At 36.5% G+C, this 19,038-nt stretch overlaps 1 protein-coding gene across 2 annotated transcripts in view; it reads right to left on the bottom strand.

The window, feature by feature from the left end:
- RASA2 (RAS p21 protein activator 2) overlaps positions 1-19,038 on the bottom strand; it is a 163,153-nt gene that overhangs the window by 40,268 nt on the left and 103,847 nt on the right. For both annotated transcript variants that reach the window (XM_036877287.2, XM_036877288.2), the window contains exons 10-15: positions 6,118-6,274; positions 5,669-5,817; positions 4,913-5,027; positions 4,412-4,486; positions 3,587-3,710; positions 1,142-1,248 (exon numbers count right to left, since the gene is read on the bottom strand). In XM_036877287.2, coding sequence (XP_036733182.1) covers positions 1,142-1,248; positions 3,587-3,710; positions 4,412-4,486; positions 4,913-5,027; positions 5,669-5,817; positions 6,118-6,274 — 727 coding nt within the window. The remainder of the gene's footprint in view (positions 1-1,141; positions 1,249-3,586; positions 3,711-4,411; positions 4,487-4,912; positions 5,028-5,668; positions 5,818-6,117; positions 6,275-19,038) is intronic.

Raw genomic sequence — 19,038 nt, 5'->3', positions numbered from 1 at the left:
ACTCCAAAACCCATGTGTCTTCCCTACACTGTATTAGTCAATGAGTTTCCTAAGAGCAGGGAGTGTCTTCCTCATTACTGCATCTTCAGTGCTGAACAGTTTTTGATACATTACAGGTGCTCAAACACCTACCTGCTTAAAGGGCAGGAAGGAACAGGGGTAAGCTCAGAGACAGAAAAGATGTACAGAATTCCGGTTTAATCCAGTATCTCAGAATTCCAGTTTAATTCTGTCACTCACACTGAGTAAGATCAAATCATAATTTACTAGTTGTGTGATGATGGACAAGTTACTAAATTGTGATTCTTGTATCTGCCAGTGGGGATGGATCAGAATCTACCTCACAGTTAGTGGGGGGACTAAGCAAGTTAAGACATAAAGTACTTAGAATAAGGCCTAGCGCAAAGTAGTGCTCTAAATGTATGTTGGCTATTATTATTATACAAATCAGCAATGAAAGCAGTTAGATAAGATTATAAAATATTTGGAATATAAAAGGTTAAAGACGTCATCAAAATACACTATGAGAAGGAAATAAACAGAAAACATGAGGAATTTAAAAATATTAAGAAACATGTTAATATATGTAGTGCAGATTCATATTTAAGTAATTAAATAGGACTTCAGAATAAAAAGATTATTATGCTTTAAAAAAAGCTTTAAGTCTCATGTATTTATAGTATCTCAGGTAAGTAAAATGTAAAAAATGGAGATACCAAATAAATTATGCTCCAATAAAGGTTTCTATATCTTTCAAAAATAAGCCTTTGCAAATTTCTGTGAGATTTAAAAATATCTGTGAGATTAACTAACCTGTAACTAATGAAAAGAAAAACCCACCTTTGTATTATGGAAATTTGCAACATACACAACAGCAGAGGATAAATATAATGAATTCTCTTTGTACCCATCTCCAAGCTTCAATTATCAACATTTTACTACTCTTGTCTAATACCTTTTAAAACAACAAAAAAGAGAATTTTCAGCCTTCTCTGAAAGACTGAAATGGTCAAGAAAAATGCCCAGTAAATTTAAGCATCTCTTATAAGAAAATATAGTCAAGTGAAATTGGCTTATTTTTTCTTTATTTTCATAAAAATAAATAAGATTGGAATAAAGCTTTGAAAAGAACAACACTTACTGGATGATGAGGTCGCAAATGAAAAGTATGAGGTGATACTACGGCTACAGCAAAGAAACGAAGAAATACAAAGCTGCTCACTGCAGAATACTGAACATGAGGGTCATCTGCAGGAAAAAAAATGGTGAAATGTCATGTACAAAAACACTGAATTAAAAAACAAAGATGACAATGTAAACAATATTGAAAAAACATGTAAACTAAACAGAAGAGCAATATAATTTGTCTAGTAGGGATTGAGTTGATGAAATGACAGTAATGATTATGACTAAATTAAAGGAAAATATGTTATCTAAAAAAATCAGATAGAAATAATTTTAAAATTTAAAGGCAGAGCTGCTAGGTTTTCAGTAATATTTTAGTTCAGAAAAATACCTCTTTCCCTCATTTGCAAGAAGAGACTCCTGAAATTACAACAAAAAAGAAAAGGAATATCTAGCACTACCTAGTGGTAATACTAAATCCCTCAAGACTGTGATAGGAGATTATCTTCAGTTTTAGGATAGTACTACAATTTTCCCCACAAAAATCTTGACAATATCAAAGATGATCCAATAAAAACAATTAGGCAGAAATCTTTCACTTAAAAAAATCTATCAATATTCCACACAAAAATTCAGATGAACTAAAGATAACTTGTTGCTTTCATCATTCACCTACACTTTTTATTTCAGACTGGAGTGAACATTTAACCCAGCCATCAGATGATAGAAAGCAAGTGAAGTGGTAAGGAAAAGAATGTTTAGATTTGGTTTGAGTTTGAACTCTTACAAGTCATTCAATAGGTAGTCACCAACAAGTAATCTAATATGTAGTTCTTTAATAATAACTTGCTTCCCACTCATTGCCTCCTCTTCTCCTCTCCAATCTTCCTAGAGAAACATAAATTATTTATGACAACCAAACTATCACTACTGTAGTCTACTGAGGACATGAAGACATATTTATTACTATTTAAGCCAACAAAAAGATAGTCAAGGAGCTATGTCTGTACTTATTTTAAAAAATCATAAAATGTGTTCTATTTTTATATAAATAAGAATAAACAATTTAGACTATACACACACACACACACACACACACACACACACATATATATGTATATATAAAAGAAATGTGTTTCAGATCAGCTATATGAACAGTTAAAACATATTGAAGGCCAAGATCACTAGGCAGTATAGAGTACGACGACTAGTAGCATGCTTTGGAATAGGCCAGGCCCACATCTGAGATCCTGCTTGCCTACTGGCCATGTCAATGGACCCTGGGCAAGTTACTTAACTTCTCTAAACCTCAGTTTCATTATCTATCTAAGGGGAATGGTACCTACCTCATGTGGTATTGTGCAGATGAGAGTAGGAGATAATGTGGGTTAGCACTGCACCAGTTAACTCACTAAGTGCTCAATGTGATCATGATCTAATTCACTATTTGAAATTATAATTTCAGTCAGCATTTCATCTTTCCACTGTCTTAATGTATCTGCTCCCCTTATTTTTGAAACAGAATAGATTTAGTACACTTATTTGAAGTTAATTGTTTATGTTTTCACTATAATTAGCAAAAACACCTAGGTGTGAATTTATCTACATGTTAGTTGGACAAATCAGCCCTACCACTTCAGCACTGGGTAAATTTAATGGAGGGGCAGGTGACTATAAACACGTGCATGGACAAACACATACACACATGTAAAAAACGTGGTATCTGGGTAAGACTGATAATTTAAGTAGCTGCCTTATCTTTTCACCTTCCTACCACCCCCATTAAAGGGAGATCTGGAAAGACAGCTATAGAAAGTTTATTTACTTATGAGAGATGTATATAATTAGGATAATTCTAAGTCCTGACAATCAGAGATAGCAACTCTTAAATTTATGAAAAATTTATAAACAAAGCATGACATAGCTGCTCTTACAAAATTAAAGCATGCAAGTTATTGATATATGTACCTCAAAATTCTATGTATATTTCAACAGAGATATTCCTAATATTAAAACCATTTCTGTAAAAACCTCTCACCATCAAAACCTTAGCATTTTCAAATTGTCAAATCTAGTCCAATGCATGGAACTAAAAACTCAATATTTGAATACACGCAAGTGGAAAAGTAGTTAGGTACAGAAAACAAAGGTATTTAATTTATTACATTTAACAATCTCATAAGCAGTGTTAGGTTTACTTACAGTTCTGAATTTTTGCCTTTCTTAAAAATAGTGATTTTGATTGTTCTTGTAAAGTTGCTTTTATATTGAAGTTAAACAGAATATATTTTAAGATTATAAGAAAAATCAGAAATTTAAAAAGCTAGAACTAGTTTAAAAATTAAAGACAGTACACAGACACCTTAAACATTTCACATAAACCAAATTCATAATAAATCTACCAAAAAAAATCAAATACAGAAAATGAAATGGAATTTTTTTAGTAAAACAAGGTACTTACTAGGAAATCTTTGAGTAGCCATTTGTCTTAGAGAATAAAAGATATCACACATTACAGTGGGGCAGCTCATACTTGATTTTACAATCGTACTGAATAACTTGTCTACATAGTAGCGCAGATTCTCCTACAGGATTTTAAAAGGTAAACATTAAGATTTTAACTTCTACACATCTTTAATAGTTTTATGAAAAAAAATGCAATAAAAGTTAAGATCTCTTTGGCAGCTACTATCTAGTATTCCAAAGCTCTGCTTCCCTTTTCTAAACTCTTTTAGTTAATGGACAATTTACATCCTAGCTTAATTTAATAAATCAGATTTAGACTAGATAAATCTAAGAGGTGAATATGGAATGAGCATCCTAAAAAGCAACAGAGAATAAATGATCCAAAGAGAAATCAGGGAAATAACTCAGATACACAGGCACATGGACACTGAGGCCCTGCTATCTACTGCCATGAAGATTTGGAACTAACATTATCACTGTTTTCCCAGAGGCAACCAGAAGTACTGGCTGACCAAGTCATTGCGCCATTTCACCTGATCAGTTTGACTCCAAAGAAATGGTGAGAATGGAGGTTGGAACTAGACAGAGCCTTATGCCACTATTGTTACTTAGAGACAATGAAGAACAAAAGTAAAGTGAAACCCAATGAGGAAATAACATTCCAAAATGTAGACAAAGGAAATGCTCCTAACCATATGGGCATTATGTAAAGAATAAAAACGCAGTGCTTCCCTCCACACAACATTACTATAACATAGTGAGAGATAGGCATACCATTAAGGCCAATTTTAAGGCAGTCTTAAGGATAACAAGGACGTACCTTATTATTTTCTACATTATCTCCCTCTTTCAATTTAATAGGATCGATTTCACAGGATTTTGAGGATTCACATATCTGGAAAATAGATTAATTTTTCATTTAATGCTCTTTTATATATAATTTGGTAAAGTGAAAATAATATTTTTCTGATAATACAATTATAAAAACTAAAACTATAAAAAAGTTTAAAACCCTTACCCAGAGATAACATATATAAATATTCCCAAAGAACTATATCAAAAAATACTTCTCATATATTTGAAATTCTATGGACACCAGAAATCCAATAACAGTTATATAGAGTATACTACAATATGCTTTTTGAGTAAAAAGGGAATCAATGATGGAAAAGTAAATAATTTACTTTAGTTTTAAAGCACGTAAAGCCTTATTCTTTCAGTAATACATGAATGATTGTATCATTCCCATCAATAGATCATCTGATGAAAGAGATGATATGGTAATACCACATGAACTCCTACATCACGGTATTTTCTGTACCTCATCTAGAATAGGTTTTAATGTTACTTTCAGGTAGTGCCCTCCCACTATTTTCATCATCTCATCCAGACATCGGGTAGCCAAGGAATTTCCTCTAAAAATTGTGTTTGCATCTCTGAAATACAAATAGAAGTAAGATGAAACCAAGTGTAGCAAACAAAGGAGTGAAATCAATAATATATTTGACTCCGGTCACATACACTGTTTTAGTAATTTTTACCATCCATTAAAAAATTTGCTGCCTTTAGGATTTTCAAATTTGCTAAAACTACTTACCAAAAATATAAGAAAATAAGTTAAAAAAAGAAAAGCAGCAAACCATATTTATGAACTACAAAAATGGGATATGTGTGTGTGTGGATACAAAAGACTATGACAGGAACAGGAGCCACCTGATGACTTTTTAGAATGTCACAGATGTGCATATAAGTAAGGGGGATACAAAATGGGTAAGGGAAAAAAAACTTCTGACCTGGTATTTTATGTGACATGGGAATTGTTACAATAAGAAGCAAAGACCAGTAATAGGAAATTTCAACACAGAATTAAAAAATTTCTTTATTAACCGTTAACTTTGCTGTTGGTGGACACTGTTTGCTAACTTGAACAACTGCCTGTTACTACTTGATAAGCAGTTCTTTTCAGACACTACTCAGTAAGGTGGGTCAATACAAGAGAACTAAGATTACAAAAACAATTTGGGAAACTGAGATCCAATTTCAGTGACACATAATTAACATTTAATGTAATTCTTACTGGGTGTCCTTCAAGTCTAATTCAGCCACTGCAGTGGCAAAAGGAACAAGTTTATTGTGGTGCAGCAGCAGTCGCACAAGAGGCAAAACAGCATCATTTTTGTCTCGACATATTTCACCCAAAATGTAAGCAGCTGAGGCAGAAATCGGCTAGAATAGACACAGAGAGGAAACAAGCAAAAAATCAAGTTAACATGACCAAATGTTCAATCACTGACAGTAATTCAAGTATGTTCTTAAACTGTAACTGTTGCATAGACTAACATTTAATTTTCTGAATTTTAATCAGAGATGGAATTTGGCATATCTTACTGGCTCACAGTACTGTGGATCAGATGAATTAAATAAATCTTTTAATAAAACTCGATATTCTGAAATATTTTCCTCATCATTTACAGCATTATTTTGGCCTTTCCATATTAAATCATACACTTGAGATTTTTAAAGTACCTGAACATCTGGTGATTTTAGCAGCAAAGTTTTCAAAGGACCATAGTACTCTGAAGGAAGCACACAGTCTTCTGTATAACATATATTTAATCGAAGAGACCCCAGGTCATCAGTTTTAGATGACTTGTTTCCATTGTCTCTTGGTTGCAGCAAGTACCTAAAGTAAAAATATGATCAACTTCATGCAATGGTAACGAGCATCCACGTCAGTGAGGCCACTAAACAGCTAAGCTATAAAAAAACTAAACCAGAAAGTCAATTTAATATTTAAGGTTATGACACTTCATAAGCAGCCAACTGTTAATCTTCAGAGGCTTAATACCGGTTATATATTGAACTAGAAAGCTATAGCAGACTTTTACCTGGGAAACAAAAAGTAGAAATACAAAAATTAAGATCTCAAAGGGGTTGAACAAGAGTCTGGTTATCTTGCAGGTTCAGAAAAAAATAAAAGCAAAACATTTAAAGTCCAATGTATTATAAATAACTTTCCAACATCTAAATTTATGAAAAGATGTATTTAGCTGAAATAAATAAGACATATTACAAGAAGGCGTGAGTGATCTTTTAAAGTAAATCCTATATATAAAAATTTCAACTTATTTTTTAAGAAGTTAGTGATTGAAGATTTATAGATTTTTATGTCATTAAAGAAGTGTAACTAATGCATCAGAAGATTGAAGACTGACAAAAATTAGGCTTGGGGTGGATTAATGATTGTGCATTGAGTATTGACCCCCCTATACAGAAATTTATTGTTGTTAACAACTATTTGATCAATAAATATGAGAGATGCCCTCACAAAAAAAAAAAAATATATATATATATGTATATATATATATATATATATATAAACACACTTCCAATTGTAAAATAAATAAGTAACCGGGATGTAATGTATAGCATAAGGAATATAGTCAAAATATTGTAACAACTTGGTATGGTGATAGCTGGTACCTAGAATTATCATGTATATAAATATTGAATCACTGTGTTGTACACCTGAAACTAATGTAATGTAATACTGTTGTCAACTACCCTTCAATAAAAAAAAAAAAAAAAAAAGAAGTGTAACTATACTGAAAAAATGTTTTTATCTGCAAAAAATCAGATTTACACGAATTTTTTTCAGGTAAGTAAAAGGCAAAATATGCAAATGCAAAAATAGAGACATCTTTAAATATCTAAGGAAAGAGAAATGTTTAGAAATCAAAGAGAAGTTTGTAAGATCAAAACCAGAAACTTAACAGTTATTTTTTAAGACTCTGTATCATGGAAATTAAATATACATACAATAGTAAAGAGAATGGTATACTGAACCCCCATGTACCTATCATCTCACTGACTCAGGCTATTCTTATTTCGGCTATAGTGCTACTCACTCTTCCCATACTCCTGCATTATATTAAAGCAATTTCCAGGTGTCTTATAATTTTACATTGTCAACATTTCAGTATATATAACTATATAATATCTATATACAACTTGTTAAAAAATCGTTATTTTCCAGTCAGTATTCAAATTCTTCCAAACTTTGGAGTTGTTTTCCAATTTGGTCAAATCCAAGGCCCATAGATTGTCAATAGTTTAAATTTCTTTTAATTTATAGATTCCCCCTACCCCCTAAGGAATCAGATATTTTGTTCTCTGTATTTCTTGTAAACTGGTAGTTAGATCTAGAGCCTTTGTTAAATTCCGATTTGATGTTCTGGTAGGAACATTTCATTGACAGTATTGTGTAGTTCCACCAAGAGGCACTAATGCCTGATTGTTTCTCTTTTTGTGATATTAGCAGTCATTGAGAATCACTGCCTAGAGTCATTAATCTTCACAGGTTGCAAAATGATAATTTTATAATTCTATCATTCCTCCTTTGCTTATTAGCTGGAATGCTTTCTATAGGGGAAGTCAGTAGTTTTGATACTTACTTTTGATATGTCTCACATATGCTCCCCCAGGAGACTACCTCGTTTAAAAATAGAAGGATGTTAAGACTGAAGGAACAAAACAGCAGCAGACTCACAGACTCTAAGAAGGGACTAGCAGTTACCAAAGGGAAGGAGTTGGGGAGGGGAGGGAGGGAAGTGGGGAAGAAGGGGATTAAGGGGCATTATGATTAGCATACATAATGTATGTGGGTCACAGAGAAGGCAGTATAGCAGGGAGGAGACAAGTAATGACTCTATAGCATTTTACTATGCTGATGGACAGTGACTGCAATGGGGTGTGTGAGGTGGACTTGATAACAAGGGTGAATGTTGCAACCACAATGTGCTCATGTGAAACCTTCATAAGATTGTATATCAATAATACCATAATAAAAAAAAGTAAAAAAAAAATAGCAGGATGTTCAACAGAACACTAGCTTTAAGTAACATGTAATTAAAGACGTAAAAGAGAACTAGAGATCAATCAAGCAAATTTTAAAAGATATGGGGATGGTAACACAGGGAGAAGAAATTATACAGAAATTATATCACTACTCGCAGAAGACAGATTCAATTCCTGTCTTGGAAAACCAACCTTCAGATCTTTTATTCTCTGATTTGAGAAATAATAATTCAAAGAATTTTAAAGTGAACCCGAATTTCAATGACCAAGCACAGAGAATGATATATTTAAAGTAGGCAGCCAATTACTAAATTTATTAAAAGAAATACAACAGTGAAGTAGGAAAGACACCTGTATTTTTTTGTGACCAATATATTCTATTATGGAAATTTAACTGACATAAGTAGGGAGAAGTGAGGGTGGAGCCAAGATAGTGGCGTGAGTAGTTCAGTGGAAATCTCCTCCCAAAAACATATATATTTATGAAAATACAATAAATACAACTATTTCTAAAAGAGACACCAGTGGATACAGTACAACAGCCAGGATACATCTACATCTGCAAGAACTCAACATCACAAGAAGGGGGTCAGATACAAGCTGCAGCCAGGCGGGACCCGAACACCTCCCGATCACAGAACCCGGCAGGATGAAAGGAGTCGGAATGGGGAGGGAGTGAAAGCCCAGGACTGCTAAACAACCAGCTCTAGAAATCTGCACTTGGAGTGCAGAAACAAGGTGCACAGGGTGCTGCATATTAGAGAAACGGAAAAGCAAAACCTGCAGACAGGTCCCCGCAACTGGAGCCCCTGAGACAAATGAAAAGCGAGTGCTTTTTGCAAGTCTTAAAGAGACAGGGACCCCACACCTGGACGAAGTCATCCCAGCACACTTAGTCAGCAGCTGGGAATCCCAGGGAACTTTAGGCGCCCTAAACCCCTGTGCAGCAGCACAGCTCTGAAGCCCCTCACGGCACTCAGCAGCCTGCCAGTCGTTCCCCCAACTGGCACGGACCCCGACACACTGGCCCAGAAGTGGGAGAGTGGCAGCACGTAATGGGGGCAGCGGCACCAGAGGGGACTGGGGGCGGCTCGTGCAGGCCCTCTGTGGCAGCGACCGAGCAGCATGGAAGCGACCCATGTGCGCCAGTGGCAGCGGCACTTGAGGGGCCCGGGAGAGGTCTGCGCGAGCCCGCAACGGTGGCAACCAAGTGGCCTGGATGCACCAGCGGCCGCGGCACCAGAGGGGCCCGGGAGAGGTCAACGCGAGCTCGCGGCAGCGGCACCTGAGTGGCCCGGGAGCAGCACGCATGTGCCAGGGGCGGTGGTGCCAGAGGGGCATGGGAGAGGCCCGCATGCACATGCAGCGGTGCCAAAGGGAGCAGCCAAGCTCCCAGCAGCCAACCAGAATCCCAGCCCAACACACAGCAGGCTGGGCCAGACCCAAAGGCTGCTGCTGGCACACAGCTGCCTGACAGTGGCGCCGCTATCGCAGAGGAGCACACCTGGTGTGCCAGCCACTCCCCACAGGGCTCTCCGCTGCTCTGTCGGAGACCCTGCCCAAAGCAGCTTAGGGGATTAACCCGGTGGCTGCTCCAGGAGTGCGGGTAACTGACACAGGCAGCAGAGAAGGGCAAGGTACCCAGCAAACAGGAAAGGACTTTCTACTCCCAGCTGACACACCTGCAACCTGCCTACAGCCACCGCTATCACCATGAAGAGGCAGAAAAATTTAGTCCAGTCCAAAATAGTCCAGACAACCCCTTAGAGAGGATCTGCAGAGAAAGACCTAACCAGTCTCCCTGAAAAAGAATTCAAAATAAAAATCAATAAATAAAAATCATAAACATGCTGATGGCTCTGCAGAGAAATATGCAAGAGCTAAAGGAGCAAGTACAGAGGGAGACTAGAGAAATAAAACAATCTCTGGAAGGACTTAAAAGCAGAATGGATGGGATGCAAGAGGCCATTAATGAACTAGAAACCAGAGAAAAGGAACGCATAGAAGCTGATGCAGAGAGAGATAAAAGGATCTCCAGAAATGAAACAATATTAAGAGACGTGTGTGAACAATCCAAAAAGAACAATATATGCATTATAGGGGTACCAGAAGAAGAGAGAGAAAAAGGGATAGAAAGTGTCTTTGAAGAAATAATTGCTGAGAACTTCCCCAAACTGGGGGAGGAAATAGTTGCTCAGACTACAGAAGCACACAGAACTCCCAACAGAAGGGACCCAAAGACGACAACACCAACACACATAATAATAAAAATGGCAAACATAAAGGAAAAGGACACAGTATTAAAGACAGCCAGAGAGAAAAAAGGTCACCTACAAAGGAAAACCTATCAGGTTACCATCAGACTTTTCAAAAGAAACCTTACAGGCCAGAAGAGAATGGCATGATATGTTTAATGCAATGAAACAGAAGGGCCTTGAACCAAAGACACTGTATCCAGCAGGATTATCACTTAAATATGAAGGACAGATTAAACCATTAACAGACAAGCAAAAGTTGAGGGAATTTGCAACCCACAAACCACCTCTATAGGGTATTTTAGAGGGACTGCTCTAGATGGGAGCACTCCTAAAAAGAGCACAGAACAAAACACCCAACATATGAAGAATGGAGGAGGAGGAATAGAAGGGAGAGAAATAAAGAATCATCAGACTGTCTTTACAATAGCTCAATAAGTGAGTTTAGTTAGACAGTAAGGCAGTAAAGAAGCTAACCTTGAACCTTTGGTAACCACGAATCTAAAGCCTGCAATGGCAATAAGTACATATCTTTCAATAATCACCCTAAATGTAAATGGACTGAATGCACCCATCAAAAGACAGAGTAACAGAATGGATAAAAAAGCAAGACCCATCTATATGCTGCTTACAAGAGACTCACCTCAAACCCAAAGACATGCACAGATTAAAAGTCAATGGATGGAAAAAGATATTTCATGCAAACAACAGGGATAAAAAAGCAGGTGTTGCAGTACTAGTATCAGACAAAATAGACTTCAAAACAAAGAAAGTAACAAGAGATAAAGAAGGACATTATATAATGATAAAGGGCTCAGTCCAACAAGAGGATATAATCATTATAAACATGGATACACCCAATACAGGAGCACGAACAAAAGTTAAACAAATACTAACAGAATTAAAGGAGGAAATAGAATGCAATGCATTCATTTTGGGAGACCTTAACACACCACTCACTCCAAAGGACAGATCCACCAGGCAGAAAATAAGTAAGGGCAGAGAGGCACTGAACAACACACTAGAACAGATGGACCTAACAGACATCTATAGAACTCTACATCCAAAAGCAACAGGATACACATTCTTCTCAAGTACACATGGAACATTCTCCAGAATAGACCACATACTAGGCCACAAAAAGAGCCTCAGTAAATTCAAAAAGATTGAAATCCTACCAACAAACTTTTCAGACCACAAAGGTATAAAACTAGAAATAAATTGTACAAAGAAAGCAAAAAGGCTCACAAACACATGGAGGCTTAACAACATGCTCCTAAATAATCAATGGATCAAAAACCAAATTAAAATGGAGATCCAGCAATATATGGAAACAAATTACAACAACAACACAAAGCCCTAACTTCTGTGGGACGCAGCAAAATAAGTCTTAAAAAGAAAATATAAAGCAATCCAGCCATATTTAAGGAGGGAAGAACAATCCTAAATGAATAGTCTAATGTCACAATTATCGAAATTGAAAAAAGAAGAACAAATGAGGCCTAAGGTCAGGAGAAGGAGGGATACAATAAAGATTAGAGAAGAAACAAACAAAATTGAGAAGAATAAAACAACAGAAAAAAATCAATGAAACCAAGAGCTGGTTTTTTGAGAAAATAAACAAAATAGATAAGCCTCTAGCCAGACTTAGTAAGAGAAAAAGAGAGTCAACACACATCAACAGAATCAGAAATGAGAAAAGAAAAATCACTATGGACCCCACAGAAATACAAAGAATTATTAGAGAATACTATGAAAACCTATATGCTAACAAGCTGGGAAACCTAGGAGAAATGGACAACTTCCTAGAAAAATACAACCTTCCAAGACTGACGCAGAAAGAAACAGAAAATCTAAACGGACCAATTACCAGCAACGAAACTGAAGTGGTAATCAAAAAACTACCAAAGAACAAAACCACCGGGCCAGATGGATTTACCTCGGAATTTAATCAGACATACAGAGAAGACATAATACCCATTCTCCTTAAAGTTTTCCAAAAAATAGAAGAGGAGGGAATACTCCCAAACTCATTCTATGAAGCCAACATCACTCTAATACCAAACCAGGTAAAGACCCCACCAAAACAGAAAATTACAGATCAATATACTAGATGAATGCAGATGCAAAAATACTCGACAAAATATTAACAAAACGGATTCAAACATACATTGAAAGTATCATACACCACGACCAAGTGGGATTCATCCCAGAGATGCAAGGATGGTACATTAGAAAATCCATCAACATCATCCACCACATCAGCAAAAAGAAGGACAAAAACCACATGATCATCTCCATAGATGCTGAAAAAGCATTCGACAAAATTCAACATCCATTCATGATAAAAACACTCAACAAAATGGGCGTAGAGGGCAAGTACCTCAACATAAAAAGGCCATATATGACAAACCTATAGCCAACATCATACTTAACAGCGAGAAGCTGAAAGCTTTTCCTTTAAGATCGGGTACAAGACAGGTATGCCCACTCTCCCCACTGTTATTCAACATAGTACTGGAAGTCCTAGCCACAGCAATTAGACAAAACAAAGAAATACAAGGAATCCAGATTGCTAAAGAAGAAGTCAAACTGTCACTATTTGCAGATGAATCCACTCCAAAACTACTAGAACTAATATCGGAATTCAGCAAAGTTGCAGGATACAAAATTAACACTCAGAAATCTGTGACCCTCCTATATACTAACAATGAACTAATAGAAAGAGAAATCAGGAAAACAATTCCATTCACAATGGCATCAAAAAGAATAAACTACCTAGGAATAAACCTAACCAAGGAAGTAAAAGATCTATACTCTGAAAACTATAAGACACTCTTAAGAGAAATTAAAAGGACACTAACAAATGGAAACTCATCCCATGCTCCTGGCTAGGAAGAATTAATATAGTTAAAATGGCCATCCTGTCTAAAGCAATATACAGATTCGATGCAATCCCTATCAAATTAAGAACAGCATTCTTCAATGAACTGGAACAAATAGTTCAAAATTTCATGTGGAAACATCACAGACCCCGAATAGCCAAAGCAATTCTGAGAAGGAAGAATAAAATGGGGCGGATCTCGCTCCCCAACTTCAAGCTCTACTACAAAGCCACAGTAATCAAGACAATTTGGTACTGGCACAACAACAGAGCCACAGACCAGTGGAACAGAATAGATACTCCAAACATTAACCCAAACATATATGGTCAATTAATATACGATAAAGGAGCCATGGACATACAATGGGGAAATGACAGTCTCTTCAACAGATGGTGCTGGCAAAACTGGACAGCTACATGTAAGAGAATGAAACTGGATCACTGTCTAACCCCATACACAAAAGTAAATTTGAAATGGATCAAAGACCTGAATGTAAGCCATGAAACCATAAAACTCTTAGAAAAAAACATAGGCAAAAACCTCATGGACATAAATATGAGTGACTTCTTCATGAACGTATCTCCCTGGGCAAGGGAAACAAAAGGAAAAATGAACAGGTGGGACTATATCAAGCTGAAAAGCTTCTGTACAGTGAAGGACACCATCAATAGAACAAAAAAGGTATCCTACAGTATGGGAGAATATACTAAAAAATGACAGATCCGATAAAGGGTTGACATCCAAAATATATAAAGGACTCACACACCTCAACAAACAAAAAACAAATAATCCAATTAAAAAACGGGCAGAGGAGCTGAATAGACACTTCTCCAAAGAAGAAATTCAAATGATCAAAAGACACATGAAAAGATGCTCCACATTGCTTGTCATCAGAGAAATGCAAATTAAAACCATAATGAGATATCACCTCACACCAGTAAGGATCACCACCATCCAAAAGACAAACAACAACAAATGTTGGAGAGGTTGCGGAGAAAGGGGAACCCTCCTACACTGCTGGCGGGAATGCAAATTAGTTCAACCATTGTGGAAAGCAGTATGGAGGTTCCTCAAAAAGCTCAAAACAGAAATATCATTTGACCCAGGAATTCCACTTCTAGGAGTTTACCCTAAGAATGCAGCACTCCAGTTTGAAAAAGACAGGTGCACCCCTATGTTTATCACAGCACTATTTACAATAGCCAAGAAATGGAAGCAACCTAAATGTCCATCAGTAGATGAATGGATAAAGAAGATGTGGTACATATACACAATGGAATATTATTCAGGCATAAGAAGAAAACAAATTCTACCATTTGCAACAACATGGATGGAGCTAGAGGGTATTATGCTCAGTGAAATAAGCCAGGTGGAGGAAGACAAGTACCAAATGATTTCACTCATCTGTGGAGTATAAGAGCAAAAAAAAACTGAAGGAACAAAATAGCAGCAGAATCACAGAACCCATGAATTGACTAACAGTTACCAAAGGGAAAGGGACTGGGGAAGATGGGTGGGGAGGGAGGGATATGGGCGGGAAAAAGAAAGGGGGCATTACAATTAGCATGTATAATGTGGAGGGGGTTCGCGGAGGGTTACAACACAGAGAAGACAAGTAGTGATTTTACAGCATCTTACTATGCTGATGGACAGTGACTGTGAAGGGGTATGTGGGGGAGACTTGGTGAAGAGGGGAGCCTAATAAACATAATGTTCTTCATGTAATTGTAGATTAATGATACCAGAATAAAAAATAAAAAAAGGGAGAAGCATTATAATATTAAAAACAAACACCCTCAATTCACCCCACCCTACACACTTATCACTGGGCTTCAGTAATTATCACACTTTCCCACAGTGTTTAATCTATATCCCTCACTTCAACTAATGCATTTTTTTAGCCTGTTAATGCAACTTTTAAAATCTCTCTGAGTAATACTTTTTTTTTTTTTTACCTGTTTGGTTAGCTATTTGGAAAGCCAAATTATCAGAAGGTGCCCTGGTAAGTAAAAAGATACAACACAGAGATTTAAGTAGTCTTACGAATTTCTTAGCTAAGACAATAGTTTTGCCAAGGAAAAAAAACAGTAATGCTTCTAGAGCAGAATCCTCTTCTTGATTGTGCCTGCATGGGCAGTACCCTCTCAATTTTGCCTCTTTGGGATCCTTTTCTATTATTCTAATATTCCATTTCTATGTAAATAGTGTCTTCCATATATTCTAGAAGAAAACTATAACAGTTATAACCTGGTTCTGCCTCCCTGACTGCACTTATTTATCTCAAACAGTGTCCTCATACTCAGGTCAGATTTATAAGGCTATTCTATAGGAATTTTACTCAGAGGGCAACTTTAATTCCCATACCTCCAAATTACTGCATGGGGTAGTGTACCTTATTCCTCTCATAAAACTAAAAAATACTAGCAAAATGGTCTACAGTGCTATTGTAACACAACAGATATTCTGTGCAGAGAGACTAAAGTAGTGCTATGCTGGTTATTCATTTTATGCATGCAATGTTTTAGGACACTCAGGAACTACAGAAAAGCTCACTTCTGCTGCACTTTTTAAGCCTGTCGTGCTGGGTTTCTTCTGGCAGAGTAAGAAAACCCTATGGACAAAATATCTCACCTGTGTCTACTTGAAAAAAATATAAAATTCCAAAACATATCATTGCCCTACCTACTCCCTGAAATAATCATTCTTTTCAAGGAGTAGGGAACATTTTGATATTTTTAAGCAAGAGGCACTCAAATCTTCGCTGAGAGATTAAAGGGAAAATTTTTTACCTTTAAACATGTTCAAAAATATTTGTGCCAAGGTACAAATTTATTATACAGTACACTGGCTAAGAGTATAAACTTTGGAGCCAGAGCATTTGATCTAAGTCCCATCGATGCAACCTTGGGCAAATTGCTCAGTCTCTCTGTGCTTATTTGTTAAATAAGGGGTAATAACAGTAATTTATTTAAACCTTACAATAACTCTAAGGGGATTATGTAAGTAAAGCACTTGTGCCAGGCACAGAGTAAATTCATTTATTTAACATTTATACATACATATAACCAATATCACTCAAATATACAAATAACTACAGGTCAACAATGTGGAAGGCAGCTGACAGGCCCCTATGTAGCTGAAAATCTGCATGTAACTTTCTCTTTTTTTGAGGATCAATTTTTTTTATTTTGCTATCATTAATGTACAATTACATGAACGTTATGGTTACTAGACTCCCCACTACATACCCCAATACAGTCACTGTCCATCAGCATAGTAAGATGCTATAGAATCACTACTTGTCTTCTCTGTGTTATACTGCCTTCCCTGTGTCCCCACCCCTACATTATGTGTGCTAATCGTAATTGCCCCCTTTTCCTCCTTATACATCCCATCCCACCCATCCTCCACAGTCCCTTTCCCTTTGGTAAATGTTAGTCCATTCTTGGGTTCTGTGAGTCTGCTGTTGTTTTGTTCCTTCAGTCTTTTCTTTGCTCTTATACTCCACATACGAGTGAAATCATTTGGTACTTGTCTTCCTCCACCTGGCTTATTTCACTGAGCATAATACCCTCTGGCTTCATCCATGTTGTTGCAAATGTAGGATTTGTTTTCTTCTTATGCCTGAATAATATTCCATTGTGTATATGTACCACATCTTCTTTATCCATTCATCTACTGATGGACATTTAGGTTGCTTCCATTTCTTGGCTATTGTAAATAGTGCTGTGATAAACATAGGGGTGCACCTGTCTTTTTCAAACTGGAGTGCTGCATTCTTAGGGTAAATTCCTAGAAGTGGAATTCCTGGGTCAAATGATATTTCTGTTTTGAGCTTTTTTGAGGAACCTCCATACTGCTTTCCACAATGGCTGAACTAATTTGCATTCCCATCAGCAGTGTAGGAGGGTTCCCCTTTCTCCGCAACCTCTCCAACATTTGTTGTTGTTTGTCTTTTGGATGGTGGTGATCCTTACTGGTGTGAGGTGATATCTCATTATGGTTTTAATTTGCATTTCTCTGATGATTATGGAAGTAGAGCATCTTTTCATGTGTCTGTTGGCAATCTGAATTTCTTCTTTGGAGAAGTGTCTGTTCAGCTCCTCTGCCCATTTTTTAATTGGCTTATTTTCTTTTTGTTTATTAAGGTACATGAGCTCTCTCTATATTTTGGATGTCAACCCTTTACTGGATGTGTCATTTATGAATATATTCTCCCATACTGTAGGAAGTTTTTTTGTTCTACTGATGGTGTCCTTCGCTGTACAGAAACTTTTTAGTTTGATACAGTACCACTTGTTCATTTTTTCTTTTGTTTCCCTTGCCCAGGGAGTTACGTTCATGAAGAAATTGCTCATGTTTATGTCCAAGAGATTTTTCCATATGTTCTTTCCTAACAGTTTTATGGTTTCATAACTTACATTCAGGTCTTTGATCCATTCTGAGTTTACTTTTGTGTATGGGGTTAGACAATAATCCAGTTTCAGTCTCTTACATAAAGCTGTCCAGTTTTGCCAACACCAGCTGTTGAAGAGGCTGTCATTTCCCCATTGTATATCCATGGCTCCTTTATCGTATATTACTTGACCATATATGCTTGAGTATATATCTGGGCTCTCTAGTCTGTTCCATTGGTCTATGGGTCGATTCTTGTGCCAGTGCCAAATTGTCTTGATTACTGTGGCTTTGTAGTAGAGCTTGAAGTCAGGGAGCGTAAGTCCCCCCGCTTTATTTTTCCTTCTCAGGATTGCTTTGGCTATTCGGAATCTTTCGTGGTTCCATATGAATTTTAGAACATTTTGTTCTAGTTCATTGAAGAATGTTGTTGGTATTTTTATAGGGATTGCATTGAATCTGTAGATTGCTTTAAGCAAGATGGCCATTTTGACAATATTAGTTCCTCCTATCCATGAGCATGGTATGTGTTTCCATTTATTGGTATCTTCTTTAATTTCTCTCATGAGTGTCTTGAAGTTTTCAGAGTATAGGTCTTTCACTTCCTTGGTTAAGTTTATTTCTAGGAATTTTATTCTTTTTGATGCAATTGTGAATGGAATTGTTTTCCTGATTTCTCTTTCTCCTAGTTCATCATTAGTGTATAGGAATGCAACAGATTTCTGTGTATTCATTTTGTTTCTGCAACTTTCCTCAATTCATATATTAGATCTAGTAGTTTTGGAGTGGATTCTTTAGGGTTTTTTATGTATAATATCATGTCATCTGCAAACAGGGATAATTTGACTTCTTCCTTGCCACTCTGGATACCTTTTATTTATTTGTGTTGTCTGATTGCCATGGCTAGGACCTCCAGTACTATGTTGAATAAAAGTGGGGAGAGTGGGCATTCTTGTCTTGTTCCCGATCTTAAAGGACAAGCTTTTACTTTCTCTCGCTAAGTATAATGTTGGCTGTGGGTTTGTCATATATGGCCTTTATTATGTTGAGGTCCT

Source organism: Manis pentadactyla, chromosome 1 (genome assembly GCF_030020395.1).
Source record: "Manis pentadactyla isolate mManPen7 chromosome 1, mManPen7.hap1, whole genome shotgun sequence".
NCBI lineage: Eukaryota > Metazoa > Chordata > Mammalia > Pholidota > Manidae > Manis > Manis pentadactyla.
Note: the sequence above shows the minus strand (reverse complement) of the source record. Positions and strands in the feature narration are given on the sequence as shown.